At 54.8% G+C, this 13,620-nt stretch overlaps 1 protein-coding gene across 1 annotated transcript in view; it reads left to right on the top strand.

Moving 5' to 3' along the window:
• Window positions 1-13,612, top strand: part of DRP2 (dystrophin related protein 2) — a gene marked incomplete at its 3' end in the record, with an annotated part of 14,043 nt that extends 431 nt beyond the window's left edge. The window contains exons 2-14 of the mRNA XM_009867424.1: window positions 3,980-4,113; window positions 4,922-5,078; window positions 5,952-6,072; window positions 6,569-6,837; window positions 7,308-7,454; window positions 7,976-8,054; window positions 9,163-9,223; window positions 9,640-9,701; window positions 9,963-10,037; window positions 11,943-12,144; window positions 12,367-12,452; window positions 13,252-13,409; window positions 13,539-13,612. Of these exons, the coding sequence (XP_009865726.1) occupies window positions 3,980-4,113; window positions 4,922-5,078; window positions 5,952-6,072; window positions 6,569-6,837; window positions 7,308-7,454; window positions 7,976-8,054; window positions 9,163-9,223; window positions 9,640-9,701; window positions 9,963-10,037; window positions 11,943-12,144; window positions 12,367-12,452; window positions 13,252-13,409; window positions 13,539-13,612 (1,625 nt within the window). The remainder of the gene's footprint in view (window positions 1-3,979; window positions 4,114-4,921; window positions 5,079-5,951; window positions 6,073-6,568; window positions 6,838-7,307; window positions 7,455-7,975; window positions 8,055-9,162; window positions 9,224-9,639; window positions 9,702-9,962; window positions 10,038-11,942; window positions 12,145-12,366; window positions 12,453-13,251; window positions 13,410-13,538) is intronic.
• Window positions 13,613-13,620: the final 8 nt, after the last annotated feature.

The raw sequence follows: 13,620 nt of genomic DNA, 5'->3' as shown, positions 1-13,620 counted from the left end.
AAGAGTGTCAGCTTTTGCTGAAAAATGTATGTTTCTAACCTTCCTGGTTGCAGAGAAGAGCTTGAAAATGTCCCCAGCAAATGCTGTAAGGCAGAGGAGGAGTCTGACCTCTTTCTAGGCTAGTTATCTTGAGGAACAGAGAGTGGGTGCTCACACTGTTGGTCTTCCCTCCTCCTTTCTTCCAGGGTCTGTGAGCTGGCAGGCAAGCTCCTCACCAAAGCTGTGCAGAGCGATGAAGGTCTCAGGGATCCCTGGTAAATGGCAGAGCAGCGTGGCGGAGAACAGGAAGGTGTGCTGTGGCTGTCTGCAAAGCTGCCTGTGCTCTGCACCAGGCTGTCACAAGCTGCTTTAACACCTTTTCCTGGGTCACCCAGGACAGCAAGGCTGCGGAATTGTTGCCTTGTCTCTGCTAGAGCGTTGCTTCCCCTTTGCTGCCCGTAGCTGTTGGCCTCGTGGTACCTCTCACCTGTCAAGAGACTGATGGACACTATCAAAATTTTCCTTGAGTGCTGGCAGTGTTGTTCCCTGGCTCTGCCTCTTTATTTTAAATTGTGCTTCAAACATGAAAAACAAAGGCTGAGCCTAAGGCTTCCCCCTGCTCTGCCTTGCTATCAGTCTGGATCTATCCCACCCCAGAGAGCCGGGGTCTGCAAAAGGAAGGCAGGGCTGTCTCTGGAGCAGCTCCTGCATGTAAGGATGAGGCTTGTGGCTGGGCAGGCTTTTGGTAGCCAAGTTAAGGTTTATTTGCCTTGGAGAGGCCAGTGCATGGGTGCTTAATGAACAGCCCAGCAAATGAAGCAAGGAGGGGAAAGGGATAGACCAAGATGAGCAGAGAAATGCCCTCCTGAGCATTCCAAGCCGCTACAAGAGGGACAGAGCCCTGGGGGAGGACGCCCTGTGGGACCCACCATCACCGAGCTGCCAGATGGCATGTGAGGAGGGTGCAAACATCCTCAGCTCGGGTCGTATCCATCACGGGTTTCCCCCAGCCCCTGCCTGAGCCTGGCTTTCTGCTGTGTGGGCTTCGGTGTGTCGAGTGCCACGCACCAGCTGGCTGCTGGATCCCTCAATGTTAATGACAGCCTGTCTTGTTCAAAGGGTCTGTCATGCCCTCCTCACACGTGTAGGTGTTGCCACCTCAGAAACAGCCTTCTTTTCTTGTCCTTGCTTGTCCTGAAAGCTCCCGGCAGGCTGCAGAGAACCCATCCTCAGTTGTACCCCCAGCCTTGCTGAAATCCTTTCCTCCAATTTGGGAGCTGGTCCTGCATCTCTCAGGCTTGGGAGGTGGTGGGCAGAGAAGTCTGGCCATGCTGGTCCCAGAGGAAGAGACAGCAGCAGTCAGATGTGCAGGCAGGGAAGGAGGGGAAGAGCGAGGGAGAGATACAGGGAGCTTTTCATTCCCTCCCTGTAGGTGGAGGAGAGCACGGAAACAATGCTGGGCAGCAGAACTGTGGGGGGCACAAGGAACCAGCCTAGAGCCTCTGGCAAAAACAAACTATTTGCACCCAGTCCAGGCGGGCAGGAACATCTGTGCTGGCACCCTGGGCTGGGGCACGGGGTGGGCGATGAAGATATCTTTGGATTCCTTGGGGGTTACGTCTCAAGTACCTGACCTTCTGGGTAACCAATGCTTGCTGGGGCCATTCCCTGAGTAAATCTTTTCCCTGGCAAACATCCCTGTCTACCCTGCATGAACACCAGCACCTGAGGGCGAAGTGTCTGCTGGTCACCCCATCCTGATGCTCTCGCAGAGATGGATCTTCCCCAACGCCCGGAGCAATTCCTCTCTGCCCACAATCAGCTTCCCATGAGGGGCTTCTCTCGATGCGAGCAGATCTCTGCCCCCTTCGTGCTTCTCAGGCAGCCAGGATGGCACCACCGGGGTTAAGGCAGGTTGGAGGCTGCTGGAATGCCACCGGACAAAGCTGGGATTGAGGCGCTGCCGCCTCCCTCCAGATTCCTGGGGGGTCAGTGCTCAGGGCAGCCTGCTCTGCTGAGCACTCGCCTCCTGCCCCGCCGGGTGCTGCCTGGTGGCACCCAGAGGGGTGGGAGGCGATGCCTTCTCCCCTGGTAAAGCCGAATTGCTGCGTGGTGGATCCGTGGCTGAGCACAGGTAGATGCACTCGCCAGTGTCCGCGTGAGTGTTCTGCGCCCGAAAATGAAACTGTTCAAGGGTGGAGGGGGAATGTGGATCCAGGTTGCTGCTGCTGGGGCTCTTGGGGAAGGGATGCTCAGAGGGAAAGCACTGCTTTTCCCCCTCTGCTTGCTTGCAGGGTTCTGGTTTTTACCTAGGGGAGCAGATGTTCAACACCTGGCCTGTGCTTGGCCACTGTCACTCACTCATCTACTGTGCGTGGTCTGTGAGTGACAGTCTTGCCGGGCTTTTAACTTCTTAAACAAGGCTGGGAGGACGGTGTAGTCTGCTAAGCTGTGCTGCAGGTGCACTTGCACCCAGGTAGAGCTGATCCCCTCCAGGGACAGAAGGGTGGGTTGGAGGGTTTCCTGGCAGCACTGTGGGGCATCACTGTGTGACTTCAATGTCACGCAGAGCATTGATTTTTCTATGTGTAAGCAGCAGCTTTAGCTTGAGTGCTTTATTATTCATTGCTCCAAGATTCCTGTGAACTCTGTGGGTGATGTTTTTTTTCTCTTTTCTTGGTGCTTCTGGAGTGGCGGGATGAGGAGGCGGAGGTGGTAGATGTTTTTAGATGAAGCAAACTTAGCACCAATCTTGGGGATTTGATTTCTCTCTGAGAACCGACATGGATCGGGTATTGTTTACCTACACGGCCAAATTTCTTCTCTGGTGGTTTCCTCCTACCTGTCGTTCTCGTTGGCTTGGCTGGATTCGTCCCCTGGATAGGGCAAGTGAAAAGTGTCTGCATGCTGCCCTTGGAAGAGCTGCTGCTTTTCCCTGGAGGTGGCCACCCTTCTCTAGCAAAGGGGTGCCTGTTGTATGTGCTGTTTAGAAAGCACTAATGCAGTTAATGATGGTTGATTAATCACCTGGGGATAATTACCACAAATGAGTTCTAATATCAAAGTAGCATTAGATTGAAATGCTGCCATTTCCCCAACCAAGTGTATCAACACCTCCCTTGTGAAGATGCAACGTGCCCGTGTGTTTTTCACAATAAATAATGTTTTTCAGAAAGGAAATCCCCTCTACTCAGAGTCCCATGTGAGGTGCTTCTAGACCTGCTGGTGTCACCAGTCACGGTGTCACAGTGATGTCTTCGCTGCCATCACGAGCAGGAGCGTGACACAGTGCTAAAGGCTTAAGAAAGGATTCCTTTCGCACCCATTAAAGGTTTATGGTCGAGTGGCACAGTGCAAAGTGTATTTCCTTTGTGCAGCTGAGTAAAGATTTACCTCTTGGAGCATCCTTCCCACTGCTCCCTGCTCTGGAGAGGTACAGAGGAGAAGCAACATCTCAGGTTTGCTGTGCAGGTGGAGAGTGTCCTTGTGCTTTGGCAGAGGAGCAGGTGGCAGCTCCCAGCATTGAGGATGGGGTAAAGGAGGTTGGCAAGTCCCTTTTGGTCCCTAGGAGCAACAGGACCTGCTGTGCTCCCCTCTTCTTGAGGCATAGCAGCCCTGTCTGGCATGGAAGGAAATCGCCATCAGCCGTGCAGGGACTGTGACACGCAAGTGCCAGCTCTGATTTGACACCTAGCAGTGAGGTGAGTTCAATGCTGGCTAACTGAGGAGCACAGAGACCCTGCAGAACGGGAGATGTGCAGGGAGCCCCCTCCTTCAGCCTTTGCTCTTAATGCTGTTGGAGCTGGCAGCGCTTCCTTTCTCCGGCCTTGGCCAAAAGCTTCCCTGGAGCTGCTAACAGGTCCCTCCGGTAGCAGGGCAGCTCTCCTGCAAGTTGAGAAGCCAGGCAGGGTCAGGACAAAGCGAGGTAGGTGTCCACAGACAAGTGCCTTAAGCAGCAGGCAGCTGTCTCTGGACACAGCGCGGTTCTCCTTCTGCCCAGGTTGAAGCCTCGCAGGATGGGGCAGGACCTTCGTGTGTAACCCCCCGGGCTCCGAGTGGTGTCACCGGGCCACAGCCCCCTCTGGAGATGAATCTTTGCTGGAACGAGATCAAAAAGAAATCCCACAGCCTTCGGTAAGAGCTCCTGCCTGGACAAGCTCCAGGGCTGGGCTGGCCTTCCAGTCCTGCCCGCTGCGTGGCCTTGTCAGGAGGTGTTTTGAACTTGTTCCTTTGATGGGCCACATGAATTCGTGGTGACCTTGGCTTTGTTTTCCCTCTTGTGCACAGACCTCCAAGTGATTCTCCCTATGCATCCCCTCCATTTCCACCCATCCTCTCCCTCCTTTCCTTCACTCCTGCTTGCTCCCAGCTGCGTACTCCATCTCCTGCCCTTGCTGTCTCTGCAGCCCGTGCCTTTTTGCCACCACCTCTCTGCGCTTGTCCCCTTGCTGGGAGCCCTCTCCACCGTGTGGGGAGCGAGAATGCGCCTTTCCAGACCATCAGAGGTTGCAGCTCCACAGCCAGCATGACGGAGAGCTTAACTGGGGCGTGTTAATTGTCTCCTGCCTTAACGCAAGGCTCCTGGAGGCTGTCCAGTCATGTAAATGCTGAGCCGAGCCAAGCCCCCCCCCATGCTAGCCAGAGCACAGCCCTGACCCACGGGCAAATGCTGAGCAACTCAGTCCTCTGCTCTGGGCTCCGGCGTGATGAGCAGCCTCACAGTTTCCTCTCCCCAACGCCCCCGTGCTTCACCGCTCCTGGCTGAGGGTCATGCACCCCTCGTGCTGAGGTGTGTTTCCATTGCTGAGGTGTGTTCCCATCACTGGTGGGGTCCTCTGGGTGCTTGGGGGTCACCACCCCAGCTGCAGTGCTTTGCCTCCCCTCCTTGGGAAATCTGCTCCGCTCCTGTCCATCTAACCGCTGTCCTCCCTCTCCTTCCCAGAGCTCGGCTGGAGGCCTTTTCTGACCACAGTGGGAAGCTCCAGGTGCCTCTCCAGGAGATCATAGACTGGCTTGGGCAGAAGGATGAGGAGCTCTCAGCCCAGCTGCCCCTGCGGGGTGATGTCCTCCTGGTGCAGCAGGAAAAGGAGACACACGCGGTATGTTCCCTCGCACCTCCCCTGCTGCTGCTCGCTGCTGAGACGAGCTGCAGCCCTGCTTCGTGTCGCTGCCCATGCCCGCAGCCTATGAGTGCACCAGTCCTTGCTTGTGTCCATCTCTGCCTCATGTGGAAAAGCAGAGCCCCAATCCTGTAGCAAATTCCCACAGCACGCAACTGGCAGAACCTGTCTGGTTTTAGGCAATAAATCAGCTCTACAGCCTCGAGACACGTGCTGGTGCTGCAGCTGGGAGTGAGCCCCGCTTCTGTGATGGTTTCTTCCTTATGTCCTACGCCTGCAAGAGAGGGAATTCCCTCTCACTGGCCTCTGCTTTTGAGATCCTGTGACCTGAGGAGATCACTTAATCTCAAGGAGACCTGGTGGTCAGGACATGAGTGATACCTGCAGTAGCACACGTTACCATCATAATATCTAAAAATGCGTGAAACCCAGACAGATCAGAGTTTCCTGCTTCCCTGATCAGAGCATGTCCTTCTCACTGCCAGTGGCTGTTGCATTTTAGTCGTTTTTACCTTGAACACAAAACTAAACTGCTGCTTAGTGCTGCAGTGCCTGTGAAAGCACGGTCAACACACCGGTTCCCCTTGCACAGCTCTGGCACAACACACGCGCTGGGCTCGCCGTTCTGCTTCCCCCCTCCAGCAAAGCTGCAGTCCAGGTCGCTGCAGGGGCCACATTTCGCAGGTGGTCATCCCCTAACTGCAAAAATATTCCTCTGCTGATTTCCCTCTGGGTCTTCAGTGAGGCTCAGGCTGTGGAGTGAATAAATCACTGCAACCCTTGTCGAGGGGGCAGCAGGGGCAGGAGTCTCCAGCTCAGCCCACTGTCACATCTCTGTGCTCTGCTTTCCAGGCTTTCATGGAAGAAGTGAAGTCTCGAGGACCATACATTTATTCTGTGCTGGAGTCGGCACAGGCTTTCCTTTCCCAGCATCCGTTTGAGGAATTGGAAGAACCAACTTCGGAAAGCAAAGGTTCGTGGCGTTCTCCGCTTTTCTGTTCTCTCCTAGGCTGGACAAGAGAGGATGGAGCAGAGGTGGCTGGAGTGGCACAAAGCGGCACATCAGTGCTTTGCCTCATGCCATCATGCACCAGGCTGTTTCCAATCCTTTGGCCAGAGTCAAGCCGGTGCAAATGGTTGCTTCTGACCTGAGCAAAGGCAAAGACTGCTGACATAGCCCTTGATGAGATGCACCTTGTGAGATGGTGCACGGATCTGCTCTGCAGTAGGTTTTTAAAAGACAGCAGGGCTTCTGCCTGTGAGAACAGACGGAGATCAGGCAGAGGTCTGTGAGCAGCTAGAAACCTAGAGATGGATACTGTTATCACTTGGTTTCCTTCCCTCTTTCCATTTTTCCCTAGATTTTTTAATCTCCCTTTTCCTTGCCCTGCCTCCATCTCTTGCTCACTTTCCTATGGGCTGGACTCTCATTTTTTGCTTTCCATTTCCTTTCTGCTTTGCCTTCACAGATGTCTCTCCCCGGCACCGGATCCAAAACATCAGCCGCTTTGTCTGGAAGCAGGCAAACGTGGCCAGTGAGCTATGGGAGAAGCTCACTGCCCGGTGCGTGGACCAGCACCGTCACATCGAACGGACACTGGAGCAGCTCCTAGAGATTAAAGGGGCCATGGAGGAGCTCAGCACGACGCTGGACCAGGCTGAAAGCGTGCGTGAAACCTGGGAACCCATTGGGGACCTCTTCATTGACTCTTTGCCAGAGCACATCCAGTCGACCAAGGTACTTCTGGCTCTGGGAAGGCTCCAGCCTTGCTGCCGGAGGCGATGAGATGCTGCTTCCCAGGAGGGCAGTGCTCCTCCTCCTGACTGCTCAGTCCAATACAGCCTTGTTACTTGGGGTCTCAGTGTTCAGGTGCTCACTCCAACAGCCCCCAAGCTTTGTGAGGGTAGATTTGGCCCCCAGCATCCCGAGCACCTCGCCATGGCACAGACCTTCCATGGGTACGGTGGCTCAGCATAGATGAGCCAATGTCCGTGTCCCACTTCTAAGTAGATTCAAGTAGTCTCCAGCCCGGCCGGTTTGTTTTATGGGGGTTTTTAATGTGTGAAGGAGTGTCAGTCAGTAGTGTCTTACCAGCCACTAGCCCACCCTAGCTCCAAGCTCCAGCCAGCTCCAAGTCCTGACCATTCACCACCTTCTTTTCCTTCCTCCCCTGCCCTGTCACTGTTACCCTGGGCACGGGACTCCAGCTGTTCAAAGAGGAGCTCTCCCCTATGAAGGATGGGGTGAAAGTGGTCAATGACCTCGCGCACCAGCTTGCCATCTCGGATGTCCACCTGTCCATGGAGAACTCCCGCACCCTGGAGCAGATCAACACACGCTGGAAGCAGCTGCAGGTGGGAAGGAGTTGGGACCAAGCACTGCAAATAAACCACGGGAGGGAGGATGCTGGGGAAGGGCTGTCACCCTGAGCTGCAAGGAGGATAAAGTAAGGCTTGGCATAGCAGGGGTAGTATAGCTTGTGTTTCTGGAGGAAGAGAACATCAGTTCAGTGTGAGGAAAGTGGCTGGTAGATCTGTAGAGGTCTTGAACAAGAAAAGACAAAGGGAGAAACAAAGGATGCTCTCCAAGGAGAATCAGGATCTGATGGGGGCATCAGTACCAGCTGTGGCTTTGTTGGTATCTGTGAAAATAAGGATACAGGTGACCTGAAGATGTGGCTTGTGTTGCTGCAGCCTGTGGGCAGAAGTGTAGAGGGCTGAGCAGGCTGGGGGAAACCAATACCAAGGCAGGTGAGGGAGGAATGGGACATGTGTGTTGGAACATGCCTGAGTCCATCCACAGGCTTTCCTGAAGGGGGGCTTCAGTCTGAAATGTCTGATGGGCTGCCATTGAATTCTTCCGTCCTGTTCCCCAGGCCTCCATAAACGAACGCCTGAAGCAGCTCCAAGATGCCCACCGGGACTTCGGACCAGGCTCCCAGCACTTCCTCTCCTGTACGTGAGCAGGTCCTCCCGGCTCCCTGCCACGAGGCTGCCTCTGCAGAGTGGCTTAGCACAGGCTGTGGCCCAGGAGAACGGGGTACAGAGTCCTGTTGCTGAGCCCAGACCTGCCCTGAGACACACATGCAGCTAGAAAAGGGCTCGAGCCAGTGCCTCGTGCACAGGAACCAGAGCAGGAGGCATTTCCCAAAGTTCATTTTGTTCTACCCCACTTTGTGGGGCCAAGGGTGGGACATCAGTGTGGTTTCCCTTCAGAGGACAGAGCTGTGACACTTGCAGCAGCTTGCAGATGATCCCATATTAATGATTTGGTGGCCAACAACGTGAGGCTTTTTATTCATGTGCTGAGGCAGAGGGAAGCTGTTCCTACAGAGCTGAGCTGCTGACAGCTCTCAGAGCGACAAAGGATGGGCAGCAGGTTGTGCTTCAGAGTCTGTGGTCTGTCCTTGGAAATGCTGAGCCCTGCAGGGTCTCCAGATGTCAGCGGGGTTTGTTGGCCTCTGTTTCTCTGCAGACCATGTCCTCCCATCTGAAAGGAAGAGGGACTTTTCCAGTTGCTGGAATTCATAAGCTGTCTGTGACAAGGGGAAATAGCTGTGGGTCATAAAAGGGCTTTCATCCTCTAGATAACAAATGTAGGGTGGCAGGTAACTGGTGCAGGATGCATCCTCGTCTTCCCAAGATACTGCAGCTGGCACACAGAGCATGAGTGATGGCAACAGAAGATGCTGTGAGTGCCCAAGCCTGGCCATAACAGGCAATGCTCTGTGTGTGCCCGAATCCCAGCAGCTACGAGCCCTGGTGGCCACAGCATTGCCTTGGGCATCATCAAAAGCGTCAGGAAGTGTCTCTCCCTGAGTTCTGAGCTCAGCCGGATTCAGAGCCCCTGTCCCAAGAGAGGCAAGACACCTCTGACAAGACCAGCACTCTTAGGTCTCCCTTACAGGCAGCATCCACTTGCCTGCTCCAAAGCCCCCAGTTGGTGATTTTGGGAAGGCACAGCCTCTTCAGAGACACCCAGTCCTGCTGGGCTCTCATCAGAAACAACATCAACCTAAAGGAGGGTTTGGAGTTGATCCAACATGTGTCTCTCTCCTTGCAGCCTCTGTCCAGGTCCCCTGGGAGCGAGCCATTTCCCCCAACAAAGTGCCATACTACATCAAGTGAGTGTGCTCCCAACCGCAGCCCGTCGTCTTCTCTGGTCCAGTGGGAAGAGGAATTGGGGATCAAAGAGGAGCAGGATTAGTGAGAGGGATGGTTTGAGCGCTGGCCTCCAGCCAAACATGTCACTCCCCAGCGTGGCAGAGCCAGAATTTGCCTGCCTGCTGAGATGCCCCAGATGAGGGGGAATGCTGGTTGGATGGAGAGGGGTCTGGCAGCAAGTCACAGCATCCTCCTGTGGCACCTTTCATGCTGCTGTGGCTGCACGGGGAGGGTGCTCACTGAGGTACAGCAGCCCCAGCCTCTGCAGGCACTGGGAGACTCAGTCCTGGGGCTTGCTGGGTCCTATTTTTAAATTTCTCATGGCAGCTGCTTAGTTCCCAGCTTGACTCTTGGTTTCCTTCTACTTTCCTTCCAGTCACCAGGCCCAGACGACGTGCTGGGACCACCCGAAGATGACAGAACTCTACCAGACGCTGGGTAAGGAGGCTGCCACAAAACCATTTGAGCAACGTCCAGCTTTTCAAAGAGATTTCCCCCCAGCCCACCTGCTCCCTTCTGAGGCATAAGGGCCCCCAAAGTGACCGGGTGTGACTCCCTGCCAGGCTCTGCCCCTCCTCCCAGACCTTACTCTGCTTCTGCTGGTGGGGCTGGTTTCTGGGAACTGCAACTGCTGTTTCCTGCCCTGGAGATAAGGATGTGAAGCTGTGGGTTTACTCTTCTTTTCCCATGTTATTGCAGCGGATTTGAACAACATCAAGTTCTCAGCCTATCGGACAGCCATGAAGCTACGACGAGTGCAAAAAGCTCTGCGATGTGAGTGTGGGCAGTATTTCCCTCCTGCTGGGTCTCCCTTGATAAAGGCATTAAAATAACGCAAGTTTTTATCAGCACATCAAAGGCAAGAGCCCACCAGGGGACAGGTAGCTGAGGTGAGAAGCCCAGGAAGATGAGCCTGTGGCTGGAAACTCAGCAAATCCACCCTTGACCTTTCTTTGCAGGCTTAGGGTGAAAATGCCTCAAGGGCAGGTGTTAGTCAAAGGGATTTGAGAACAAAGTGGCCCAGAGCTGTTGGATCACAAAGGGGCTCACCCAGGGGGTCCAAGCATGGATGTAACCGAGCAGAAACCAGCCTTGCTGGCAGGGACAGACAGTGCTCTGCTGCCTGAAGAGGAGGAAGAGAGCCAATAAACCTGATTTTTGCGCTGTTTAAATCTCCAGTTAAAACCAGGTTTAACAGCCAGGTGAATAAGAAGCGACAGGAGTTCGACACTGTGTGTGGCCTCTCTGAGAGGCAGCTGCTCCTTGGAAACTGCTGAGCGATTTCCAGGGTAATTGGCAAGCGGGTGGAAGGGGATCTGATAGGCATCCTTGGCTGCTGGTGAGCTTTTGGCAAGGCTCTCGCCTAAGGCTTTGTCAAAATTAAACAGCGGCAGGATGAGGGAAAACCCCTTCCTGAACTAATCGTTCCCAACAGGGAGGAGATATGGCTGGGTAGCAGTGGGGTCCTAGGCAGACCTGTGCTCCTTGATACCTTACGAAAGGCCTGCGAAAAGGCAATGGATGAGAGCGAGAGGAGGTTTAGAACTTGGGAGGGTCGAACCCTGGCTGTGAAGTAGTTTTGTGACACTGCAGTGAGCAGGCTGTCCCATACCTGGGGACATTTGGAGCTGACAGAATGCAAATGGGAGAAAGCAGCAGTTAGCTTTTGTCACCCTGCAAAACGTCCGTGGGGCAGTGGCCACGGCGAGGAGAAGGGCAGAGAGCAAAGCAGAGCCCTGACATGCGCTGCTTGTGCATCTCTGGGTGCCCACCTCCTGCATCTCTCGTGCTGCACTTCTTCCCAGCCCAGAAGTGATGTAGGAGAACACAAATAAAGTGCTTCTTGTTTGAGACTCCCGAGAGAACAGCACAGAGGCTGCCAAGGCAGCTTCCCCGCGATGAGAGGTTTGGTGGAGTGAGTGGCCAAATAGGAAAGAGTCGTCGGAGCCATAAGCGGGCGTGGGTAGTGTGGACGCGAGGGTGAGGAGTGTTACTCGCTGGCGTGTGAATTGGGGCTCCCCAGTGCAACTGTCAGCAGTTTTGACAGGAGAAGGGAGGACCTTTTCACAGAGTGAAGCTACAGTATGGAAATGGCATGTGATCCCCTGGGCACTGAGAACATAAACGGTCTTAGAAATGGAAAGACTTTCAGGAAAGAAAGGCTACGGGCTGCTGAGCACGGGAGCACGTACAATCTGCACCCGTAGAAATCTGAAACCAGGGTGAGCCGGGGTAGCTCACGCTGTTGTAGCTTCTAGGTTTGTGCCTCGACACCTGCTGCTGGTCAGAGCTGGAGACAGGGCTGCTTCACCTCTGGGCAGCTGCTCGCAGAGTCTGCGTGGGTCTGTGCCCCCTCACCTCCCCACGCCAGCCCGGCGGCGCCCCGGGACACGCAGAGGCTGGCTCCAGGTGCCTGTGGCTCCTTTTGTGGGTACAGCAACAAGGAAGGGAGGTCACACAGAGCAATGGCTCGAGTTGACTATAGGTGGAGATGTGGATGTTTTGGGAGGGCTTTATGGATGGGAGAGGGATTCTGAGAGCTGTGCCCATCCTGCCTGCATCTTCCCACCACAGGGGCACTGTCCCAGGTGAGGGCAAGGCTGTGTCTCCTTGCTCTTAATCTCACCTCTCCCATTTTCTTCTTTGCCTCCGTTCCCCCCACATGTGCTTTCTGCTCAGTGGACATGGTGACCCTGGCCACGGCCTTGGAAATCTTCAACGAGCACAACCTGCAGCCCAGCGACCGGGCGATGGACGTGGTGGAGGTCATCCACTGCCTGACCGCCCTGTACGAGAGGCTGGAAGAGGAGCGGGGCATCCTGGTGAACGTGCCGCTCTGCGTGGACATGAGCCTCAACTGGCTGCTGAATGTCTTTGACAGGTACCAGTCCCTCGGTGTCCCACTGAGCTGCCACCCTTGGAAGGAAACCTCCGTGCTGTTCCTCCAGCTGGCAGTGCTGCAAAAAAACCCCTGAGCCATAGCAAGGGGGCTGCCTGGCCACAGGCTTGCCTTGCTGATTCCCCTGCATGTAAAAAAAACATTAAAAACAAACCAAAAAACCTTCAAAATGTTTGCCAACCTATGCAATATCTCGCCTTGCAGTGGCCGGAGCGGGAAGATGAGGGCTCTCTCCTTCAAGACGGGCATTGCATGTCTGTGTGGGACGGAGGTCAAGGAGAAGTTTCAGTGTGAGTCTCCCTCATCTTCCTCCCCCAGGGCTTGGTGTGGACTAACCTGGGGAAAGCAGGAGTGCTTTTGTTTCCTGGATTAGCCCTTCTTTGCTCGGAAAGAGCAGGGAAACAGCTTTCCTGCAATGACTAATCTGCTTGCATTGCCAGCTCTCCCTCCCTCCTTTTCTCCCTCCCCAGGCCTACGCCGCCAAAATTAGGAGGCATTTTTTGCAGACTGACTGGTGCTGCAGTGATCTTGCTTGCATGGCACTATAAGGAACAGTGCAAAGAAGGCAAATGGGCAACAGTTATCCAGCGCTTCCCAGAAGGGAAAAAAAAATAAAGGGGGGTGGATGGCTGGGAAGTAGGTTTCAGACAAATTAAAGGAAGCCCCTTTTCTCATTTCATTTTAGCTGTGGTACTCTCTGCTATGAGCTACTGCAGAAGTGGGAGCATTAGAAGCACCAAGGGGCTAAATAAAGGGATTGGGCAGATTTGTAGAGGACAGGCCAGCCGTGGCTACTAAAGTGATGTATGTAACCTCTGCCTTAAGAAAACTCTAAACCCCTGGTTGTTGGGAGCTGGAAAGACACTAGTGAAGGTTATCTAGTCATAGCTCAGTTTTTATTTCTTATCTGAGCTCCTTGCCGTGACTGATCCACACGCTGTTGGTAGGGCTAGGAAAAGGTTGGACTCGATCTTACAGGTCTTTCAGCTGAAACTGTTCTGTGATTCTGTGATTCCCTGCGCTTGCGTGATGGGTCGGGACATCAGCCGTGTCTCCAACGGGGAACGGTGTGTCTTGTCCTGCTGGCAGATCTCTTCAGCCAAGTGGCGAACGCCGGGGGACTCTGCGACCAGCGGCACCTCGGCGTTCTGCTCCACGAGGCCATCCAGGTCCCGCGCCAGCTGGGCGAGGTGGCGGCGTTCGGCGGCAGCAACGTGGAGCCCAGCATCCGCAGCTGCTTCCGCTTTGTGAGTAGGGCTGCCCCGGCCTGTGGTGTCCCCTCTGCCAGGAAGAGGCTCCCGGAGGTGGCGAGGAGCTTGCAGCATCCCGTCACAGCTGGGTGTCCTGGCTCTGAGCAGCCCCCTTCTTCTCCTCAGAGCAATGGGAAGGCCACCATCGAGGCGTCCCAGTTCCTGGAGTGGGCCAACCTGGAGCCGCAGTCCATGGTGTGGCTGGGCG

Source organism: Apaloderma vittatum, unplaced genomic scaffold, assembly GCF_000703405.1.
Source record: "Apaloderma vittatum isolate BGI_N311 unplaced genomic scaffold, ASM70340v1 scaffold7684, whole genome shotgun sequence".
Taxonomy (NCBI): domain Eukaryota; kingdom Metazoa; phylum Chordata; class Aves; order Trogoniformes; family Trogonidae; genus Apaloderma; species Apaloderma vittatum.
The sequence above is the reverse complement of the archived record's forward strand: the minus strand, read 5'-3'. Positions and strand labels throughout refer to the sequence as shown.